Below are 23,065 nucleotides of genomic sequence, written 5' to 3'. Positions count from 1 at the left end.
ACCAAGTGTGTTGAGATTATTCTTTTGCTGATACCTTGCCTACTGTTTTCTTCATCGTTTTGAACTTACACCTATGTTTATTCTTTTACTATAATTCTAATGAGGCCTTGGAAGAAAGGAGATAAAATGTGAGATCAGTCTGCTGTCTTAATCTGGTTGCTCCATGACTCGTTCTTTTTTTTTTTTTTAAGTTTTTATTTTAATTATTATTAGTTAGCATACAGTATCATATTAGTTTCAGATATACAATATAGTGATTCAGTGATTCCCTACATTACCCAGTGCTTGCTCCATGACTCATTTTACTCATTCTGAGCTAAAATATACTCAATATCTAAACTTTAAATATTATTTTATTAGTTTTTTTCTTAAGGAGAAAATAATTCTGTAGAGATAAGTGTTCACTTATCGACCAAAATCTTTAAAAAAAATCCTAGCCCCTCCTCAAGTTTAATCATAATAATAGTAAAAAATAGGGGTGTAGTAAATAATAGTAAATAATGTAGTAAATAATAGCAAAAAATGGGGTGCCTGGTGGCTCAGTCAGTTGAGCATCAGACTTCTGATTTCAGCTCCGGTCATGATCCCAACCAAGGTCATGGGATTGAGCCCTGTATCTGGCTCCAAGCTCAGCATGGGATTCTCTCTCCTCTCTCCCCCACCCTCTCCTCCACTGAAGCACTCTCTCTCTCTCACTCCCTCTCTCTCTCTTTCTGTTTCTTAAGAAAAAAAAAAAGTAAAAAATATCTTCAACATTTATCAACATGTGAGACTCTCCCAAAGGTAGAGCCTGAAATCCCCCATACTCTGTATTGTGGGAGGGAAAAAGAGAAGAAGAGAGTGATGGGGAAGGTGGCAGGGGGGAGGGCAGAAGGGGAGCAGTGTTAACTTACTACATCTTTGTCCCCAGTAGTGGGAGGGGGAAGCTTTGGCAGCTTTGGCTCCTCAGTCTGCCTGGATGTCAGGCAAGCATCCCAGGACTCAGTCACCCTTAGACTTGGGATTTGGGTTTTTTTTTTTTTTTTTGGTCAATTTGATAATCCATTTAGCTTAGGAACTAAGGAATAGGAGCTCCAATTTGAAGGTATTATATAGGAAAGATGTTGATTTTGAATCTGTTAGAGAGGGAGATGAAGAAAGACACAATCTAGAAGACGATTTTTAAAAATAGGTACATCCAAAAAAAGCGTGTGAAAAAAATAAATTAAAGTTACTTTTACATGGCTTATTATTGTTGAAAGTATGCCCACTTTTGTGAGTAATACCTCTTTTCCCAACACTCAAAAACCATATATAATAGATTTTAAAACTTTATTGGGACTTCATGTCACCTGGGCCATTCTACAATCCAATCATTTTCTTGTTAAAAATTTTCCCAGCTACTACCTTGTGCTAGGTCTATTTCCCTTCATGATTCTGGAAAATCATCTGTAACAAACCTTCAAGTTTCTGGAAATTTTCAGGATGCTAATTTTTAAAAGTTGGGTTTAGGGATATAATTTGCATTCAGTAATATTTGCTCTCTTTAGATGTATAGTTTGCTGCATTTTATATAGTCGCATAACTACCACAATCAAGATATAGACTATTTCCATCACCCCAGAAAGTGTCCTCATTCTTTGCAGTCAGTCTCCACACCATTCCAAACCCAAGCAACCACTGGTCTTACTTCTGTCTTTATATCTTTGCCTTTTCTAAAATGTCATATGGATGGACCAGTATGGTGTGTAACCTGTTGTGTCTGACTTCTTAGCATAATGTTCTTGAGAACCACCCGTGTTAATGTGTGGATGATTTATTCCTTTTAATTGCTGCATAGTGTTCTGTTCTATGGTTGTACTGTAACTTGTTTATCCATTCACTGGTGTGTGGACATTGGGTCCTTTCCACTTTAGGGCTATTATGAATAAAGCTGCTAAAAAAATTTATGCATATGTCTTTGTCAACATACGCTTTCATTGCATTTGAGTGAATACCTAGGAGTAGAATTACTGAGTCATGTGGTAAGTGTATGTTTATAACAGATTGCCAAATTGTTTTCCAAAGTGACTGTACCGTTTTGCATTCCTGCTTGCAAAATATAAGAGTTCTAGTTGCTCAGTATCCTTGCCAGTACCTGGTATTATAAGTTTTTGTTTTTAATTTTTTAAGTTGTCCTAAGAGTTGTGCAGTGATATCTCATCATAGATTCCATTTTTATTTCCCTAGCAACTAATGACATTGAGCATCTCTGTGTGTGCTATTTGCCATCCTTATCTCTTCTTTGGTGAAGTGGCTCTTTAAATCTTTTGCCTACTTGTTTTCTTTAATGTTTATTAACTTTATTTTGAGAGCGCACGAGAGAGAGTGTGCACATGCACATGTGCATGTGTGAGCAGGAGAGGGGCAAAGAGAGAGGGAAAGAGAAAATCCCAAGCAGGCTCCTCACGGTCAGTGCAGAGCCCAACATGGGACTTAATCCAACAAACCAAACCCAACTGTGAGGTCATGACCTGAGCCAAAATCAAGAGTCCTGCACTCAACCGACCGAGCCACCCAGGCCCCTCTTTTGCCTAGTTTTCAATTGGGTTGCATGCATTCTTGTTGAGTTTTAAGAACTCTTTATATATTCTTGGTGGATTCTAAACATCGTTCTGAACACCTTACCTCTTTCAACATTCCCTTGAAGAAGTTGCTATTGTTACACCCATTTCATACATGATAAAAACAAGGTATAGAAAAGCTAAGTGACTTACCCTAAATCTCATGGCTAGCAAGTAGCCGTGCACTGGGATTTGAAACCAGGTGTTTTGATTTTAGAGGTCTTGCTCTCACCAGTGGTTTTAAACTTTCTGTAAGGAGCCAGATAGGAACTCTTTTAGGTTTTATGGACTATAAATTCGGTTGCAACTACTTGATTCTGCCATTGTAGCTCAAGGGCAGTCATAAACAACAAGTAAACAAGTGGGTGTGGCTGTGTTCCAGTATACTTTTATTTATGTACACTGAAATGTGAATTTCAGTAACTTTTACATCCATGAGTATTGCCAACCCTTGATCTAAACCATACTTCACTGCTTTCTGTTTGAACTACTTACATTTTCCATTCATATGTCCCCAAACCCCAGTCTTTTTTTTTTAATTTTTTTTTTACTGTTTATTTATTTTTGAGAGAGCAAGAGACAGAGTGGGAGCAGGGGAGGGGCAGAGAGAGAGAGAGAGACACAGAATCCGAAGCAGGCTCCAGGCTCTGAGCTGTCAGCACAGAGCCCGACGCGGGGCTTGAACTCACGAACTGTGAGATCATGACCTGAGCTGAAGTCAGACGCTTACCGACTGAGCCACCCAGGCGCCCCCCCAAACCCCAGTCTTAAGCACTTCTGCAAAACATTTATCTTCTTGTCTAAAAAATGTATATTCCTTTTAGCATGTAGGTACTCAGTAGATACCTGTTGAATTGAATTCAAATAGCTGAATTGAATTGGCATATAGACGAGATAACACACTTCATTCCTAATCCTCTCTCCAGCTATTTTTTAAGTACCTTCTCCAAGGCTGTTGTTCTTTATGTGTCCTCCACAATAAGGAATTTATTATATCCTCTATAATAGTGGGTTTTGTGATTTCATAATCATTTGTCTTCCTCTCTGGCAATTTCTGTGTCAAACCCTCTTTAACAGTTTGCAAAGCTTTCCATGATGTTCTTTTAGTTTATTATTCACATATTAATTGAGGGTACATCCTAGGTGCTTATAACTCAGTGGCCAATAAGTCAGATTGCCTGCCTTCAAGTAGCTCAAAGCCTAAGGGAGGAGTCAGAAAAATAAATAAGCCAGTACAGTGTAGTGACATCAATGATATGACAGAGGCTGACACAAGGGGGTTATGGGAGCATTTAGAAGTCTCCCGGCTTAGGGGAATCACAGTCTACATTAGTTGACCCTTGCTAAGTGCCTTGCATTTTGGTATTGTAAGCCATAACCTCTGGAGGCAGGGATGGAAGGGATCTTCAAAACCAACTTTGGAATTACCTATTCACTTTCTGAAACCTCCTCTTTACCCATTTTATGACTTTCAAATGTAAGAGGCAAAAACATCACCTGTCCCCTGATCCCTCTAATCGTATTCAGGAACTTCATATATAGTAAAAACACATTTTGGCTTCTCCTCACTGCATCATTCACTCTTACCTGGGTCAGAAAGATGACCAGCAGGTCTGGAACCCTGGTGAATTTCCACTCAAATATTGATACCTGCTCTGAAGGGAGAGCAGACCTCTGGCTGGCATTGTCAGGCACGCTGTCCAGATCAGCAGATTTGCCCGTGGGTCTCCTTGAGACTGGTTTTCTGTAATTTGCCATTGCCTCTTAGTCTTTCCCAATTTGGATCTCAGGTTGTGGCTTTTTCCTTTTCCTTTTTTTTTTTTTTTTTTTTTTTTTGTTGTTGTTGTTGTTGTTCACAATGTGGTCTTGGCCGAGATGCCTTTCTCCTTATGTTTATCAGTGGTTGAGAATATTGTTACCTGTAGTTATGCAGTTGATACCAGTACTAATGACCACTGTCTGTGTTAGTGTTTGTATTGTGGTGGGGGTTGGGGGGGGGGAGGAGAGGAGGGCCCTGAGGAGGAACAAGTTGCTGTATTTGGAAAAGAAAGGCAGAATGGGGTGGGGCGAGTGTTGGGAGAGAAGGGTTTCCAATCACTGGCTTGTTATAGACACCATCTTGAGATTATTTCCTCTTTTTATAGTCATAATTATTATGTGAACGTTTTGCATATTGATTGTACCTCTGTTCGCAGGAGCTGGAGACTGTGGCTTGTTTCTGCAAACCCCATTGTGCTTTTAATTCCAGAGGCCATCTCTTAGTATCACTATCTCTTTGAGGGGCAAACCACCAAGAGATCCAGGCTGTCCAATAGAAAAGAAAGCCTGATAAAAATTCCCTTGTTCTTTGTACTAGAAAATAATTTTAGCATCACATTCTGTCCATCTGGACATCATTAATATTGTCAACCACTCCCTTCAGTAGCCTTTAATGTCTAAATAATTACTCCCTGTGGCCATAATCCGACATGATGTCACTCCCCTCCTGATTTGCATTTCATAGATAACAGACAGCTTGGGAATTGCAGGGGGCTTTGTGAGCTGTTCTGAAAGCCTAACACTTACTCCCACCATCACCTCGATCACATCATGTCCCCTCCTCTAAATCTGTCACCGAACCACACAACCTCCCCCCCCCTCCCCCGTCAATTACCCTTTTCCTTCTGTTACACCATCCCGGGTTGTGCCGATACCAAGCTCATCATCCTGATTGATAACTGGAAGTGAAGTTGACTACTCGGGACACTTCAGTGCTTTTCTGAACGTGGGCATCTTGACAGGAAGTTCAACTCTTCATCCTGTGGGATAACCACTTCCCCCACCATGCGGATCACTTTTCCACTTTGCAGTCCCACCTCTCTGCAGGTGCACAGCCACCCGCCTTGAGTAAGCCTCGCATCCCGGCCCGGACCACTGCTCCAGGCCTGTTCACGGGTGTCTTCCCGATCACCCCCTTGTACCCTTTACCACCCAGACACCGGCAGGCAAAGCTGCCTGTCACGGAGCCAGGGGGGTGTGAGGCCAAGGTGCAGGCCATTAGGAAACAGAAAACTGTTCTCTTTTGGAACATTTATTTATTTATTTATTTATTTATTTATTTATTTATTTTTATCTTCTCACTTAAGTTTTTCCCTTTCATTTCTCTTCTTCTTCCCCCATCACCCCGCAATCTCCCTTCTCTCTGTCCCCTGACCAACTTTTGGTGCCTCTCTTTCCAGGTAGTTATCTTGCTTCTCTGTGTCCAGGTTTGGCCTTTGTCTACACAATACCAAGCATCTGGATATATGGTAAAAACATGCTGTCAAGTACCCAGATGTTTGGGAACATCTGGGTATTTTGGCAACCAGCAGCAACAACAGCTGCATAATGGAATTCATGTTTCCCTTTTCAGTCATCACTTGACATCGGGTGGACAGAGTCTCACCAGCCACAATCTAAGCACAGCCACTCGCTGCTGGCAATTCTGTTTTTCATCTCACATGGGGAATTATCTCTGTCAATCATTTTATTGTCGAAGAAAAGGGGAAGAAATTTGTCTCTTCTTGGGCCTGCAGTACATCATCACTCTATGCCTCAGTTCTTTTCTTATTGAAAGAGCTAGTAGGAGCTGACAATTTCTTTAACCTTTCCTACCCGAGAGGCAGGGAGAGAGAATAAGGCATGTGAAACGCTGTTTTCGCCACACGAGTCTAGAGAATCTGACAAGAACTTGTTTCCTATTAGAGTCACTCTCTCTGGTTTGAGATCTCCCCCCCTCCACCCCCCGCCCATTCTCTCTTACATTCTTTGTACCACTCTATCTACAAGAGAAAGCAAAATGATGGTAGTGTATTATTCCTGCCCACTAAAGGCCCACATTATCTGTTTGTATTTTTCTCAGGTAGCTTAGAATAACACTGCTCTGCCCCAGCGGGGCCTTCAGTAGAAGGATGATCTCTAGAGGCTGCCTCAGACAGCCAAGTGTTCATTGTTATCTCTGGTTAGACCTAGCAGCCTCAGTCCCCTCCAAAGGGTTCCTGAAGCTGTAGGACATCACCATGGCAGGGTGGGCGTTAACTCTGGCTGCAGGACAAATCCCAGCAGTGTGGTTCAGTGGCTGTGCCCACCCGGGGCTATAATCAGGGTGGCGCATCTAGGTCTGCACGTGCAGATTGGCGCGGCTTGATTGAAGAGTGCACTCGTGAGCGAGCCACTTTCTCGACCAAAAGATTAAGGCAATGGATGTGTTGGATGTTTGTTTTCAGGAGATGGGACGGAATAGAGACACAGACCCCCCAGTCAGTGCAGTCAGAAAATACGTCAGTCTATTTAGTGAAACCAATTCCAGGGTGAGTGCTCGCTGGCGCCGTGTAGACGCGGCCTGAGTGGCGGTGGATCTCAGAGGGTCAGCAAAGAGCCGCGGGGTCGAGAGCCTACTCGGGGGCCCCCAGGGACACAGTGTCATCCCCACACCACGTCCCCGGCAGTGCTCGCTCGCTCCAGGTCCTCTTCGCCATCCTCCAGCAGCCAGAGCCTATTCTGGCTCTCTGTTCTCCTGCAGTGAGGCCTCTCCCCTCTCCCCCTCTCCCCACTCTCTGCCTCCTTCCCTCCCTCCCATCCCCCTCCCTCCACCTTCTCCCAGAGGAGGTGACAGACGGGCCTGTAATTTGGTTCCATTCGCTCGACTGGAGCAACACCTGCCCCCCTCCCCTGGGACCAGAGGGTCTCATCCTAAACCCTACAAGAAGCCAAAGACAAATCTGGGCCCACATGCAAATACAATGACTCCGGGGACAGGGACACAGAGCCCGCAGCACACACCCCAGCCGCCAGCGTCCTGGCTTCTGCCTGCAAACCAAGAAAACCAAACACCTCTTGAAGTCCCAACTACCAAAAAAATCACCCAGAACTTTAATTGGGGTTTCAGAGTTTTTAAAAAATTAATCATGAGCTACTGTAGTAAGTACCATTTCCTCTTGCTCACACCACAGGCCAGAACTAAGTGCCTGGCATCAGGGGATCTGGACAGCAAAGTCCAGAAATAGAACTAGATATGAAGAACAAGGTGGGGAGACATGAGCGTGTGTGTGTGTGTGTGTGTGTGTGTGTGTGTGTGACTGCCGTCGGCCCGTGGCATCTGTCACACCAAGGACGCAGTAGACGTGCGATTCCTGGGTGGGCTCATTTTCTTTGTGCGAACCTTTAGTGTCTGCACCTACCTGTCTTGTGGGAACATTCGTTTCTGTTTCCACTGACTCAGAATCGTGCAAGAGCACTGACCACAGAGGCTTTCTGACCACTTCCCAAAGTCTAGGTGTTGTCAAGGTCACCCTGCAACCGTGACTCCTTGTGGACCTTTCCCAGGCTTGGCCTGGGGCCATGCAGCTTGATGCTTTCAGCACCCAACTTCCCAAAGCCAAGCTCAGAACCACACCCCACACTTGGGCCCTAGCCACCTGCTCCACACTAGAGGGCAAGTCCAGTGGGCTGGGCCAGTGTCTGCTCCAGGGCCCAGGATGCTTAAGAGAAAATGTGTTCTTTCAATTCCTGTAGTTTTGGGTGGTGTTTTGTTTCCCACCAAAAAAATAAACTCTTGTATTTTTTTCCTTTTTCTCCGTTTTCAAAGTATAAGGTTTTAAATTTTACTGCCCCCGCCCCAGCTTCATTTTCCATTCAGAGCTTGCCAGCCGTGTGACCTTGGGCATGTGCCTTAATTTCTCTGTGTTCCAGTGTCTTCATCTGTGATTTAGGAAAAATAAGGGCTCATAAGTCACTGACTGTTGGGGGACCACGTGAGTAATCATCAAAAGTGCCCTGCCCAGGGTAAGTGCTAAAGTCTGTGCACTTCTTGCTGTTTTGCTGTTAGTCGCAGGGCTACAACTCAGGGAGGACAGTGTGGGCTGTCTGGGAGTCAGAGGCTTCTAGGCGGCTCTGCTGCTGACAAGGTAGGAGACTGTGGCTGAGCCACTTAAGCACTCAGGACGTCAGCTGGCCATACCTCTGTCCTGGGGGCCTGAAGGGCTCACAGAGCCGGCATATGTGACAGACTTCGTGAGCTGGAAGGACCGTGCTGGGGGCATTTGTTGCTGTTGTTAATAATCCTCAAGCCTCTGCAGATGCTGCTGTCAGGGAGGGCTCGCAGGTCCTCACTTCTAATTCCCCAGAATTCTTCCTTCTCCAGAGCACCCCCTCACCCCAGTTCCCAGCCAACAGCTAAGAGAATCCACCTGGTTTTTTGTTTTTAAGTCTTTGAAATCTGCCTGAGTTGGGCTCTGGCAATGTTGTCTTTTACCCCGGGTTGTAGTTAACCAGCCATCACCCACTAACTACCCAGGTGGTACCCCCACAGCAGCTTGGGGCTGTGGAATGACCTCCTGTGTTAAACTGGCCAGTTCTTGGGCATGTCCCTCCATTGACAAGGCAGGGAGAGGGTGGTAAGAGGGGCATTCATGGTGTGTGTGTGTGTGTGTGTGTGTGTGTGTGTGTGTGCGCGCGCACGCACGCGTGCACGTGTGAGAGAGACAGAGGAGAGAGAGTGCCAAAATTAAGAATTTTTAAAATAGAGGACCATCAGGGGCACCTGGGTGGCTCAGTTGGTTAAGCGTCCGACTTCGGCTCAGGTCATGATCTCACGTTTCCTGAGTTCGAGCCCCGCATCGGGCTCTGTGCTGACCGATAGGAGCCTGGAGCCTAGAGCCTGCTTCAGATTCTGTCTCCCTCTCTCTGCCCCTCCCCTGCTGGTGCTCTCTCTCTGTCTCTCTCTCAAAAATAAATAAACATTAAAAATAAATAAATAAATAAAATGGAGAACCATCAGAAAGACGATCCAACTGGCTGGAGGAAAAGATAATTCGGAAAGGTGGGTTAGGCCAGCTGTAAAATTCCCCCCAAAAAAGGAGGTACTCACTGATGATATTCAGAAAATACTGCTAATTTGTTTCACACTAATAATGGTAATTTAGTTATGTTAAAAGAAGGTCCTTATCTTTTAGAGATATTTACTGATGTATTTATGGATGAATGATGTGATGTTTGGAATGTGCTTCAAACAGCCCAAAGGGGTAGGGGGAAAGTGTGGATAAGAGTATATATGAAATGTCATCATATTAGAACACAGTGTACTATGCCCTTTGCTTTTGTAGATGTTCTTAAACTCTCCATTAAGAGTGGTTTTTAATGTAGTTACTCAGAAAATTCATGCTGATTTATTTTTACTCACCAGGCCCCAATCACTCACTCCTGAACTGAGGCAGCCTCCCCTCATAGCAGACCTCTCCTGCCTCCAGCGCAGCTCACCTCCCACTGCTCCAGGAATGACCCCTAACCCTCACTACTTTTATCCCCTAGGAGAGGACTCACCAGGTGCTGCTCCACAGACTCAGCTCCTTCCCTTGAGTGCGTCTGACCTCCTGAGCCTTTCAGGCAGACTGATCCCCATGTCCTTTCCCCTCCCAGTTAGCCCATCTGGACCCCAGGAGATCCCCTTTCCTACATCCACCACTCTTACACCTGCCCCGTGATTCCTGATATCCTAATATCCTGTCCCTTTTTCCTAGTGTCTTTCTGGAATGATCATCAAGGAGGTGAGGAACTTCCTTCCTGATCTGGAAATACTTAGCAAAACTGGACAGGAAATTCCAACAATTCCTCTCTTCATTACCTCAAAAATAATTTAGTTGCTTAACTTTCAAAAAGCTTACCTGCTGTAAGAGCCATTATAGTAAGTGCTGCTGAGCTCTTAACATGCACCGGACCTGTTCTAAGTGTTTTACATGAATTAACTCAATCTTCCTAACAATGCTACAGGGTAGGAACTACTATCGCCACCACCACCCCCATTTTACAGGTGAAAAAACTGAGGCAGAGAACTAAGTAATTTGTTTCAGGGTCACTGCCAGGCAGTGGAAGAGCTGGGGTTTGAACACAAGCGTGCTTTGTCAGAGCCCGCGCTCCTGACCACTCTGCCTGTCACAGCATCAGTGCTGAGGGCAGAAACCACGATGAGAAGATAAAAGGCGTGGGACAGGCCTCGCACATGGGGTGGCGCGGGGGCTTCAGATGTATGCGTCACTTGTAATGTCTGCATTTATGTTTCATTCCATCGCATGCTGTTTACTTCCCTGTAATGTTTTCTGTCTTATAGGACAGGGATTTTTGCTGTCTGACCTCTTGTAGACCTAGCAGTGTGTCCTATGCACATGAATACAGGTGGTAGAGACCACAGATCGTTAATACACTCATGAACTATTGATGTATTATTTTTTAGTTTCTCCTATACAGTGTCCTATGCATACTATAAATGCAAAGTAATGGTAATAGCTCGCATTTATGCGGCACTTACTGTATTCTTGCTCTTCTGGCAAGCACTCTACAATATCCTGTGGAAACCTCATGATATGCATTTGAGATAGATGCATATGTTGTCCCCTCCTACACATCTGAAAATGACAGCTTGAGGAGGTATGGTGACACGTTCCACATCACACATCTAGAATGGGTTGGAGCCAGAATCTAAACCTGGCCCCAGACCCCTGGGTTTCAAACACAGGGATAGGAGAAACAAATTCTGGTATAAGGTTTGTGCGTGGGACTCAGGGAGCTGAGTGGCTAATGCTGCCCAAAGAAACCGAGGAAAGTGTTGTAAAGTGGTTACATTTGAGTTAGGTGACAATGGAATGATTGGAAGTTTCTGGGCAAAAAATAAGAATGGAGGAGAGCATCCTAGGGAGAAGGAGAGCGAGTACAAAGGCACAGATTATAAAGGACCAGGCATCTCCAGAGAAGAGAGGAAATCTGAATTTGGCAGGAACATTTAACCTCAGGGAGAATGGCTGAAGATGATGCTAGAGAGTGTCTGCAACAAGCCTGTGAAAGATTTCTATGCCTGGAGAAAAAACTTGAGCTTTATTTATAAGCAATGGGAACTCAAGGAGAGCTTTCAGGCAGGGAATGGCAGGCTATCTTTAAAAGCTGTTTCTCGGGGCATCGGGAGAATGGACCTCAATGTGCTAAGGAGTGCGGGTGGGGTAGACTGAAGAGCCAGCCCCACTGTGGTGGTGAATAGTAATGTCGCAGACAGTGTCCTCCTCCAGGAGGAGCCTGTCCACAGCTGCCACCTGCCTGCAGCGTCTTCCTGCAAAGTAGAAAGAGGCTCCCCTACCACCCAACGGCTTAGTCCCAAGCCCAGGCACATGCTGAACTTGGCAAGCAGGGCACAGGCTCAATCTTAGCCTCCACGGGTCCACTTGGTTGGGGGGCCTGCACTCCTTAGGCGTTACCTGAACTGGAGCTTCTCCTAAGCACATGCATGAGAAGATGGGGTACAAGGGCCAAAGGTAGGGTGTGTGCATGGCACGGCCCCCCTTTAGCAAAGGAAAACCACTGAATGTGACCCCTAAATGCAGGCACTTGGATAGACCGACAGACGTGGTTTCGTGGCCCTGAGAAAGTTATGTAATTTCTCTAAGCCTCAGTTTCCTCAACTTGTTAAATGGAAGTACCTACCTCAATGGGCTATTGTGAGGATTAAAAGAGCTAAGAATGCACACAAAAACAGGATGTGAGGGTGATCTGGCCACGACATCTGTCACCCCATTGATCACCAGGGTTGATTCGGCTGATCTGGCTGGCTAGGCGGGGCTCCACGTGTGTCCCTCCGGAAGCGCGCTCAGTCGAAGAGGACGACCTTCCCCGATAGAGGAGGACTGTTCTTCAGTCAAGGGCATACGAGTAGCTGTGCTCCCCTGCTAGAACCTCCAAACAAGCTCTCAAGAATGCACACAAAGGTCTTAGCGCAGTAAGCACATAGTACACACTGACTACACGTTAGCTGTTAATATATCTACCACACCAACAATGAGCGAGAGCCCGTCCAGGCCTGGGAAAGGGTATTGGCTGTACATGCACTTGAGTTGGCTGTCCCCTGCCCCTCATCCCTTGCTACCCCAGACCTCAGTGGGAGGAAGGCGGCAACCAGAGACAGATAGCAGTGACAGGGACTGGATACACCACAGCACTCCTGAGGTGGGCTCTGTCTGCTTACCTCATCCTAACAGACACGTGGTCATGGGGCAGGGCCACGGGAGGAAGCCCCAAGAACAGGATTCAGAGGGGGAAACAGGCCTTCCGTCCTCCTTCATCCAGCTCCATTTCTTTCCATATACACGCCCTGTCCTCAGTCTGCTCTTCCTTTCCTAATCTATGCCACCACCCGTACTCTCTGCCACTGGCCCTCCCATTATCCTCCCCACCCCCCTGCCCGGGGAGGGGTTTTTTGCTCAAGACTTTTGCCCCTTTTCTCTGGATGTCTCTGGACAGTGGCAGAAGCGAAGCAGTCATCTGGGCATAGAAATACCCAGCACAGGTGGCCTCGTCAGCTGGGCCAGGTGGGGCTCAGTTTTCTGGGGAGTGGCAATGCACTGGCCAGTTGTTGGGCAGCTGGGACAGAGGGAAGAAGGTGAGAGAAACATTGGGAGGAACTGTGGTCCCCAGCGTGTCTAGGGAGAGAGCGACCTGGGGGTGAAGGACAAGGCCCCTGGCAGTGGGGAGTGGAGAGAGATCGGCTTGGGCTGTTTTGGGTGGCTTGTGCACAAGACACGTTAACAAGATGTGAGAAGACGGCCCTCCAAGTAGCAGTGATCTTGGAAGCGGCTGGTTAGGTGGATCCAGGTGTCTGCCTCTTCTGAGAGGCCTGCCCTAACAGCAGTCACAGGGCAGCAATGCCCTCAGCTGCCATTCTCAATTTACCCTGCTGTATTTTTCTTCACGGCAAAACTTGAAATTAAATATTGTTTACTTGTTGTCTTTTCTCCAGTAGACTTGGTCCCATCTGTTGCTCTTTTCGTGGCATCTAGAACAATGCTCAGCACACAGTAGGTCCTCAACAAATATTTGTTGAATGTAAGATTTGAATGATTGCTGTCATTCTACAGACAAGAATTATTACTCCCTTACCTGTGGCTGAATACATGTCGCTGAGCCCCTGCTACATGCCAGGGATGAGTCAGTTACCTTCTGGTGTAGCAGAGCACCACAGTGCTCCCTTTCTCTTTGGAGGGTGCTGAGCTGCCTTGGATCTGAAATTGCACAATCCTCTCCTGGCCTCACAGGGGCCGTGTGCCTGGGAAAGGATGTTGCCCTTTGCCCTTGGTTCATGTCCGCCTTACTTAACACCAGAGGTGAGGGCCGTGGTCTGGGAAGTGAGTTAAAAGATCCCCGCCTAGCTGTCAATGGGAAGTCTGTGTAGGTCAGTTGGAAATTGGCTCATAAACCAGGAAAAGGGGGCTGTCAGAAGGTTCTGGAGGTCAGAAGTTGACTCCATTTCTTGGCATGGGAGCAGAGCCGATTTTTCTGTCATACAAGAGAGAAGTGCCATGAGGACTGAGACTGTTCCTGGAGGGGGAATACTTCAATTCAAACACTCAGTCCAAAGACAGCATGTCTGGAGGCTGGAGGAACCAGCCCCTGCTGCAGTGGCCAGGACTTGGTCCAGGTACAAAGCCAAAGCAGGTTCCATTCTTTTTCATGCCCTAGAAAGTGTGTTCTTACTATGCACCTCCATGTGAAGAAGAGAATGAAGTCTCACTTACTAGGTATCTGTGAACTTTACTATAAGATACCTGGGTGAAAGGTGAAAATGCTCAGAATCCCAGATATTTCACAGACATAAAACGAAGTATCCATATAATTAGAATTTTTACTTGGCAACCAGAGATTTGGTGTGATATAGACTCATGGTTCATAATATTCTATATGTGTGTGTGTGTATATATATGTTGTACATATGTATAGAGTTTTAAAGTTATTCATGTGTTCTGCTTATACACGGACTATTTCACATCTTTATAGGCTTTGGTAGATGACATTCTTCACATCCCAAGGTTGGTCCAGGACTTAGTTTTTTTTCTTGTTTGCAGGTGTCATGTCTGGATTAGATGTTCGAGTGCTACAATATACACCTTGTTCTTAACAAGTGCCACGAAGACTCAGTGTCATCATCTTGGGGTCTTCTTACTGCCAGTAAGTAGCCGTGTGATTTAGTGTAGGGCACGTAAACTCCCTGTGCCTCAGTTTCCTAAATCAAATTTGAAGAGGTTGAGTTAATTACTAAGACTCCTTTTAGAGCCAAAAAACCCATGATTAAATAATATTTTTCTGCAGGCATTATAATTTATTCCTCATTGGGAGGAACATGCTCTGTGTCACCATCACATGTAGGACATCTATAGATGATCAGTATCCAAGTTTAGGAAAAGTATCAAATACCTCAGTACATAAATTTGTTAATGTTTGGGTTGTTGGGGGTTTTTTTGTGTGTATATTTTTTATTTAGTTCCTTTCTGAGAGGATTGTGTCCATTAAGATACTTCATGCTCAGCCAGTATGTTTATTATTTTTCAATAGTATGCTTTAAATAAAGGAGAGAACTTTATTTGATACCTTTATTTATATGCAAAACAGCGCACCATTCATGAGATATGAAAAACTTGTCAGATAGAAACCAGGTTATATCTATTTTCACTACAAAATATTGCATTATATAAAGCAACAGAGACACAAAAAAACCCTGAAAAAGACTAAAATCTTTGGATAGCAGATGTGTGGTTTTTTTTTCCCCTTGTCTCTAAAATACACTCCTTGTTTTAAGAGTTTCACAGCTGAGAACATGAAACATTTTCAGGTTATAGACTTTTCTTTTTGGTTGTCACAGAGGAAAGTAGTTTTGAAATCTTTTTTTTTTTTTTAGGAAAATAACTTAATTTCCTAAAATCATCCCACGCACAAACAGCACACACACACACACACACACACACACACACACACACAAAGAAGCTACTGTCCTTATAAACAGTTTGTAAAGTACTTTTCAGACATAACTACACATAAGAATAACAACACTTACTTTTTTTAAAAAACTATAATAGTGAAGTGCTAATGTTGCTGATCTCACAACAAAAGAACCTTTTCAAGAACAAACATCTTAATATATAAAATATGTTTAGAAACAGGGAGAAGTGGGAAATTTGTTATACAAGTGCAATATAATTAGAGCAAAAAAGAAAGACCACAGTATAATCTCAACAGACACATAAAAAGTTAGACATAATTATTCCACAGGAAAAATTGTAAACACTTGACTATAAATAAATTGGCACAGAGTATCCAAAGTAAAATTATCACCACTCTGAAAAATAAATGTCTTGAAAAAAATACTCTACTCCTTCTAACATAAATAAAAATAGGTTGTCTTTTGCTAACTGTACCTATGGGTCCACATGTTTAAGGTCACAAATAGATGTTTTTGGATATATAAAGGGGCACTTTGCCTGAAAAAGCAATCAGATATTAAAATTTCCATTTAAATATGGATTCTCCTGTCTACATCAGTGTCCTACCTTGGGGTGAAAATCTCACCAAGATCAAATCTTCCCACAGTGTGTCTGTTCTTAATCTATCTTTTAAGCTTACCAATATTCAGGGTTTGTCTGTTTTATTTGGATCCTAATATAATCTTCCCTTCCACAGCAGAATGGAAACTTTCCTGTTCCACCGTTCTGTGCCTTAAATCTCTACACTGGAGGAGAGTCCCTCCCACCCCCTCCAAATGTTAGGTGATTTGTCAATTAGAAAAATCCCAGATAGTCTAAAGTTAGGAGGCTTTACTCTGAGCTTCTGAGCTCCTGCCCTCATTCTTTCAAAACGTGAAGATCTGTGGGAGATAAATGGAGAACTCAAAGCCTCCAGTGAGCTAAAGCAACCACCCTTAAAGGGATCCTAACACGCGATGGGGAGGTTTGGAGGCTGTGCGTTGCGGGTGCCTCGGGGAGGCTCGCCTGGAATAACGCCCCCTGCAAACCCCGGGGCTCGCCAGACAACCCCACCTTCCCGAGTTGGAAACCTTCCCTCGACTCCCCGCTGACCGGAGAGAGCTCGAACGCGTGGCAAGCTTCCTCCCGCGTCCAGGCCTCTCGCGACGGCTGTCCGGCTGGGCGGCCCTCTCGTCCACCAGCCCTGCGGCTGCCCCCCGGGGCCGGTGGCGCTCCCCCGGCTTCCGGACAGGCGGCCTCCCGCCGCGCCCGCGGCCCTACACGTCCAGGACGTGGTTGAGATAGGAGATGTAGCAGATGGCCAGGCGCAGGATCTCGATCTTGGAGAGCTTCTTGTCCGGGGGCAGCGTGGGCAGCAGTTTGCGGAGCTCGGCGAAGGCCAAGTTGAAGGCCTCCACGCGGATGCGCTCGCGGGTGGCGTGGGCCGAGCGGTACTTGGCGGTGGCGCGCCGGCGGCGGCGCTTCTCCTCGCGGCTCAGCTGCTGCGGGTGCGGGTAGAGCGCGGCCCGGCTGCCGCCCTTGCCGTCGCCCTCGGCCTCCTCCACCGGCTCCAGGTCCGACACGCTGCCCAGTACCTTGGCCTCCGCGCCGCCCAACGACTCCGGGTCCGAGTGCGCCGAGCTGGGGTGGTCCGAGTCGGCGGCTTGGTCCGGACTCAGCATCATTTTGGAAGCTGAGGGGGAGTCAGAACATCAATCAATAAAAGGAAGGGTCTTCCTTGGATCCGAGGGAGAGCGGGCGAGGGCCTACCGGGCCGGTCCTCGGCGCGTCCCGGGTCTCCTCCCCACCCCAGGAGGGCGCGCTCGGCGGAGCTGGCCCCGCGGGCAGGCAGCGCGCGGAGAGGGGCAGACCCGAGGGCCCGAGCCGCGCGCCTCCCCGCGCCGGGGCCAGCGAGGTCCCGGCTGGGCCCCGGCCGCATCCCGGACCCGACTCCTGGCCTGCGGGAGGCCGAGACCGGCCTGTGGGCCCGGCCCGGCGGGGAAGCGGCAGGCCCAGAAGGCTGCGCGCGCGTCCGGTGCCTCCTTCTGCCAAAATACCGACCCCGCCAGGCCGCCTGCCTTCCTTCCCCTTCCCTGACAAACGAACGATGCCGAACGGCGAGCACTTCTGGGTTGTACGCGGGGCGGGGGGGGACGCCGTGGGCGCCCCGGCCCCGAGGACCTTGGACCAGGCAGCCGGAGGCCGCGGCGCCCGTGGGCCTGGCACCAGTCTGGGGCGTGCGGGGCGGCCGCGGCCGTGGAGGGCGCCCCGCGCTGGAGGGGAGCCCCGGTCACTAGTGCGGACGGAGGGCAGGCTGCCCGAAGGGGGCAGCTTCTCCGTCACCCTCGCGCTTCCCCGGAAAAACAAAGCAATGACTGAACAAACGCGAAGGCTCCTTTCTCCGGAAAATTGACCCTTTTGCCCTCGCGGCCCCCCGAAGCACCATCTGTCACGCAGACAGCCACACACATCGGGGACCTAGGGACGCGGCGACGTGGCATGAGACAATGCGCCCAGCAGCCGGCCGGCCACCTCACGGGAAAATGTCGCCGGCGGGGTAGTGGCGGGAGGGGAGGCTGGGAGGGAAAGGGAGACCCGGGGCGGGAGGACGCGACCCGAGCTTCCTCTCCAAGGGCCAAGCCCGGTGCTGGGGGGGGGAGGGGTCGGAATCGAGAGCCCCGCAGCGGCCCCGGGGCGGCCTGGCCCAGGCGGAGCGGGGCTGTGCTCAAGCTCTCCTGGAAAGACGCCTTCCCGGGAAGGCCACCCCGCCGGGCTCCTGCGGGGGCCTCGAGCTCCGACACCGACCGCGCGCCTCCTGGGAGGGGGTTGCCCACAACCCCCGGGGCTCGGGTGGTCTGCGGGGGGGGGGGGGGGGGGCCGGCCTCCAAGAAAGGGGCCGGCACCTGCGGGGCAGCGCGCACCGACCGCCGGCGCCAGTAGGAGAGCACCAGGCCGCGGGCCCCGCGCGTGTAGCCCGAGAGACGCTCGCCGCGGGAGAAATCCGTGGCGGCGACGAGTCGGAGGGCTCGCTTCTAGAGAAACAAAAGCCAGGGAGGTGAGCTCCGCTCCTCGCGCCGCGCTCGCCCAGGAGCAAATGTGTCTCCAAGCTGGCTCGTACTGCGCTGCGAGGAAAGCGGGTCCTCGAAGGCAAAATAAAAACAAATGCTCCAAGTGAGCTACATGTGACTCCCTACGGGCTTCTCTCGGGTACGTTTATAAAGGAGAACAACTTGCACCTGTACATTCGGCTTGAAAGGGCATAAATAAATTGGCGAGTGGTGGAAAATCACAGTAAGCATCGACATAGTTGTAGTGCGGCTAAAAAGTTCCCGGGTTGCCTTCAAAGCATGCTAAATTCTCCTCCAGATATCTTTTTAAAATAGTCACAAATAGCATGTCGTGCATACATCCATTTCACAATTAGCTGAAGGACATCTATGAAGACGGTATGAATAATCTAACTTAGTTCCAAGGTGGGAAAAAAAAATTACTGAAAGGAGCCTTACCTTGTAAAAGCCTTTTCGATAATCTTTTCTCCAATCTTTTAGAGTTACAAATCCCAAAGAATAGAGGGGAGAAATTCCGAAGTATATATTAAAAGCAGCAAATATTTATTACATTCGAGTGTGAAAAAGCAGCTGTCATCTCGCTGGTGTCCACAGCGAGGGACGATAGTGTCTCAGGATGTGGACGATGTAAATGATTGTTCACTTAGTTGATAGACCAAAAATGCCTTCTCCTTTTAATTGTTCTCAAACATTTCGGGAAATTCGTTGTTGATTTTTTTTTTTTTTTTAAATGAGGTGTTGAAAAGTCTGGTGCCTTTTTTCCTCTTCTGGGTCTCTATAAATAACAAAAGAGATGCAGAGATAAACACAATCACATCAAAGGGCTGATTCCTCCACTTTCTAATAGTGGAAGAATCAATAAGAAAGATGGTTACATTAGATAAGATCCCGCTCCTGTAGGACTCCTTTCCTTCCCTTAATACCGTGGAGAAGAAACTGGGAAGTGCAAGGCAGAGATGCGATCTTCCTCAGAAGTGATTTTTTTTTTTTTTTTTTTTTTTTTTTGAGATAAGGCTTTGTTCAGCTGATGTCTCCCCAGTCCCCAGGAACACAATACTGTAACTCGGGGCTAAGCTTGCCTCTTCCTCTCTCCTCATTTACTTGTAGATTGTATAAACAGGCACCTATTTGCAGTTTCAAAGTCTTCCAAGGCTTGCTAACACCTCCCACCCCCACCCCCTCCTTTCTTTACCTTATAGCAAAATACATATAGTCTGGCTTGGAGACGCTTGGAGAAAGGTTCGTGGAAAGTGAATGTCTCCCGGAGTAACAGTGACAGGGACGCGGAGAAAGACGGGAGAGGGTGGGAGAGCCAGAGCAAAGAGGCAGAGATGCGTGTGTGGCTTCTTGGCTCTCCTGGTACCAATTGATTCAGCCTGGAGATGGTGGAAGAGATAAAGGCTTAAGAAGGGGGATGGAATTTTTTTCCCCTAAATTGATATTTAATGGGAAATCCTATTGGACAGAAACCTGGACATGAGTCACTTAATTGGACTTGACATCTGTCACAGTGTGGGAGTTTTCACAGCCCAAATATTTTAGCAGATCAGATTCCCACTGAATCTGTGCCATAAAATATAACAGTTGAAAGCAGTCCATGATAGAAACCTTAGCCTCTAAACAGAGTCTCTAGCCATTATCAGACTATTTCTCTTTTTCCGATTATTGATGCAGTCTTTAAGTGCAAATAAGCAACATATTGACTGTGGAAAATTTCTCCTCACATATTAGAAAACCGGCATCTTCCCCTAATGTTTGGGAAAGTATTTGTGTCCAGAACGTGAAAATATATACTATATATGGTACTATAATAAATATATTCACGTATGTAGTGGCCAACATTTATTAGTGATCATCAGAAGATATTTGATCAAGACTTGATGAAGCATATTCATGTTTTTGAAATATATCCTGCCACTGGACTAATTTTCCAATATGTGGTTTAAAAAAAAAAAACAAAAAACCTTTCAATAGATTAAGTCATTGGTGGAACTGGGAACAGAATCCAGGCATTGTAATTTCAGAGAGCACTCTAGGAGACCATCCTACTTTCCTAAATATGTTTGTTTTTCTCTTTACCCATTCGTTCATTCAAGTTAAAGTCTGGCATATTACATGTGTTGATTATTGCACTTCATTTTTGCTTATTTTACCATGTGAATATTTAGCGTAGGGGCAGTGCATTGGGCCAGGATGTAAACACACACAAATCACCAGTGTATTGCAGCACATTATGCCTTTGCTATACCCGACCCCGTGGCCCTGAATTTATATGCCTTATAACAAAAGGGAAAATCTAGTTCAATTACTTGGCCACTTTATAAAGACACTGTTAGTCTCCATCAACTAAGTATTATTTGCAATCATTTTGGCTTTTTTGATTGTGTAAGCTTAAAAGAAATAAAGAAATACTGTAGCCTTATTCTCCATGTCAATAATTCCCTGGGGGAACATTTGTGGAGAGAGGACTCCTCATTTTTCCTTCTTTTTCAATTTTGCTCTAAAAACAGGTTTTATCATCAGGGGAGAGGATTGATCAGCCTACCCCTGGGAGTGACCCTCATGGCTGCCACCAGTCCTGTTTGCCTTTGCACACATATTTCAGCCTAGGGGAGATGCCTGGACCAGAATGGGGTGGGGGTGGGGAGAGTAGGAAGTGTCTCCAAGGAAAATGGGCACCAACACTTTCCAGCTTTGCCTCTGCCCAGCCCCAGCACAGAAGCATGTTTTAGATATCCCCAGGACGTTTCAGCAGAGGCAGAAGCCAGCTGCATTTAGGTGGCAGTGGAAAGAGGTGAGTGGAGGAACTCCCCAAGGTGTAAAGATGAAGGGAAAAGGGAGGTTTCCCCACTCTGGCCAAGCATCCACACATAGCCAGACCTGTGCACCCAGATGCGCACCCACAGATACCTGTAGTCTCACCCCCCACTACTCATGTAATCTGGCTGGCTCTGTTAGACTGCTACACATTCAGACTGACAAAGTGAAAAACCTGGTAAGTCTAATCACCGTAGCTCATGAGACCATTGCTGCCGTGGGAAGCCACTGGTACCTCTAGTTACCCTGGTGTTGGAGGAAGGAAGGAAGTGGGGGAACATACCAGGGCAGGTCAGATCCTGCCAACGTGTGTGTGGATCCAGATACGTTCTTTTTTACATTCAGGCTTACCGATTCCATACTGACAGCCTGCGTGTACATAAAGCCCTTGTAAACAGGTACACGCTTAGCCTCATACATAGCCATGGCTGGATGCACAGTCATGGTCACAAACATGAATTCACGCTCACACACGTGTGCATTCTCTCTTCCAGGAAAGCCTCCCCCTCTCCTACTGCCACCTTTGCCTTTTCTAAGACCTCCCTAGCACAGATGGTCCCTCCTTCTGTGCTTCATAAGCACTTTTTTTCCTATCCCCCTTAGAGATTACATATCGTACACAGTGATTCTCGGTTTCCATACCTGTGTTTCCCACTAGGCTGTGACGCTCCCAGGGCAGGTCTGTAGCTCATGGCCCCAGCAAGGATGTCTGAGTTTGACACATTGTAAGTACTCAGTACTATGGTGAATGACTCTCTATGTACAGAGGCAGCTGGAGTATTTGTAACACAGAAACATTTCCATCAAAAGACCCTTAGTTTCATCCGTATCGGTTTCCTCCCCTATAAAAGTGAGGGTAATAATCCTACCCTCCTCGCTTCACAGGCTGGTTATGAGACTCACCGTATGTGAAAGTATCTTCTAAAATACCAAGCATCATACAAATGAAGATACTATGGAGTATTAGGAGTAATATTAGGTAATATTATTAAATCAGTAGGGAGGTGGCAAGCAGTGATTTAAAAAGCCAGACTTCCTGGCTCTATCATAGGCTAGCCATGTAAACTTAAGGGATTTACTTTACTATCCTGGACCTCAGTTTTCTGTCTATAAAATGGGAATGAGAAAAGTATATCATGTTGTTATGTTATGTCATTCTTTTTCTAAAGACGAACAAAGATAATCTGTGTACTTAACTGAATGCCTAAAACTCATGCTCAATCAGGTTGACTATTCATATGGTTAATAATATTACTGTTATTGTTCAAAATAAATATTGTGAACCAGAAATACAAAATAAAATTACATGAAATATAAACATATCCATATACTCACCCCAATTGTGTGTGTGTGTGTGTGGTATGTGTGTGTGTGTGTGTCTGTCTGTCTGTCTGTTTGTCTGGCAACTAACCTACAGTGAGCACTTTCCATGTCAAATATAGGTCTAGGGACTTTACACATATTAACTCATTTTATCTTCATCACAAAGTGTTGAGACAGGTACTGTTGTTATCCTGGTTTTGCATATTAAGGAAATTGGGACGCAAAACATGATCTATTCAAGGGTGTACAGCTAATAAATTATGGAGCCAAAATATAGACTGAGGTAGTCTAAACTCAGAAACTGCCACCACTGTGCATTTACTGCTTCTATGGTCATAGTATCCTATACAAATATACTCAGGTAGAGGACTTATTCACCAAAAGAAATGCATATTCTGAAGGAGAAATATATACACACGCAAAACATATATAAAATACCACATTTTGCATTCAGAGGTGGTCAGTGTGCAAACAGTTTTAAATACTTACT

The 23,065-nt window shown here is 46.4% G+C and overlaps 1 protein-coding gene and 1 long non-coding RNA gene across 2 annotated transcripts in view; one reads left to right on the top strand and one right to left on the bottom strand.

Annotated features, from left to right (window-relative positions):
• Positions 1-23,065, top strand: part of LOC125913297 (uncharacterized) — a 76,336-nt gene that overhangs the window by 22,914 nt on the left and 30,357 nt on the right. The window contains exon 2 of the long non-coding RNA XR_007454971.1: positions 14,477-14,579. This is a non-coding gene — a long non-coding RNA (uncharacterized LOC125913297). The remainder of the gene's footprint in view (positions 1-14,476; positions 14,580-23,065) is intronic.
• On the bottom strand, positions 16,491-17,052 carry NHLH2 (nescient helix-loop-helix 2). Its single transcript, XM_049618387.1, has one exon. The coding sequence runs from the start codon at positions 17,050-17,052 to the stop codon at positions 16,645-16,647; it is 408 nt and encodes a 135-aa protein (XP_049474344.1). The 3' UTR covers positions 16,491-16,644.

Source organism: Panthera uncia, assembly GCF_023721935.1.
Source record: "Panthera uncia isolate 11264 chromosome C1 unlocalized genomic scaffold, Puncia_PCG_1.0 HiC_scaffold_4, whole genome shotgun sequence".
Taxonomy (NCBI): domain Eukaryota; kingdom Metazoa; phylum Chordata; class Mammalia; order Carnivora; family Felidae; genus Panthera; species Panthera uncia.
The sequence above is the reverse complement of the archived record's forward strand: the minus strand, read 5'-3'. Positions and strand labels throughout refer to the sequence as shown.

What these genes read in the sequence shown, in the direction of transcription:
- NHLH2 (XM_049618387.1), bottom strand. Translation starts at nt 17,052, where the DNA reads ATGATGCTGAGTCCGGACCAAGCCGCCGACTCGGACCACCCCAGCTCG.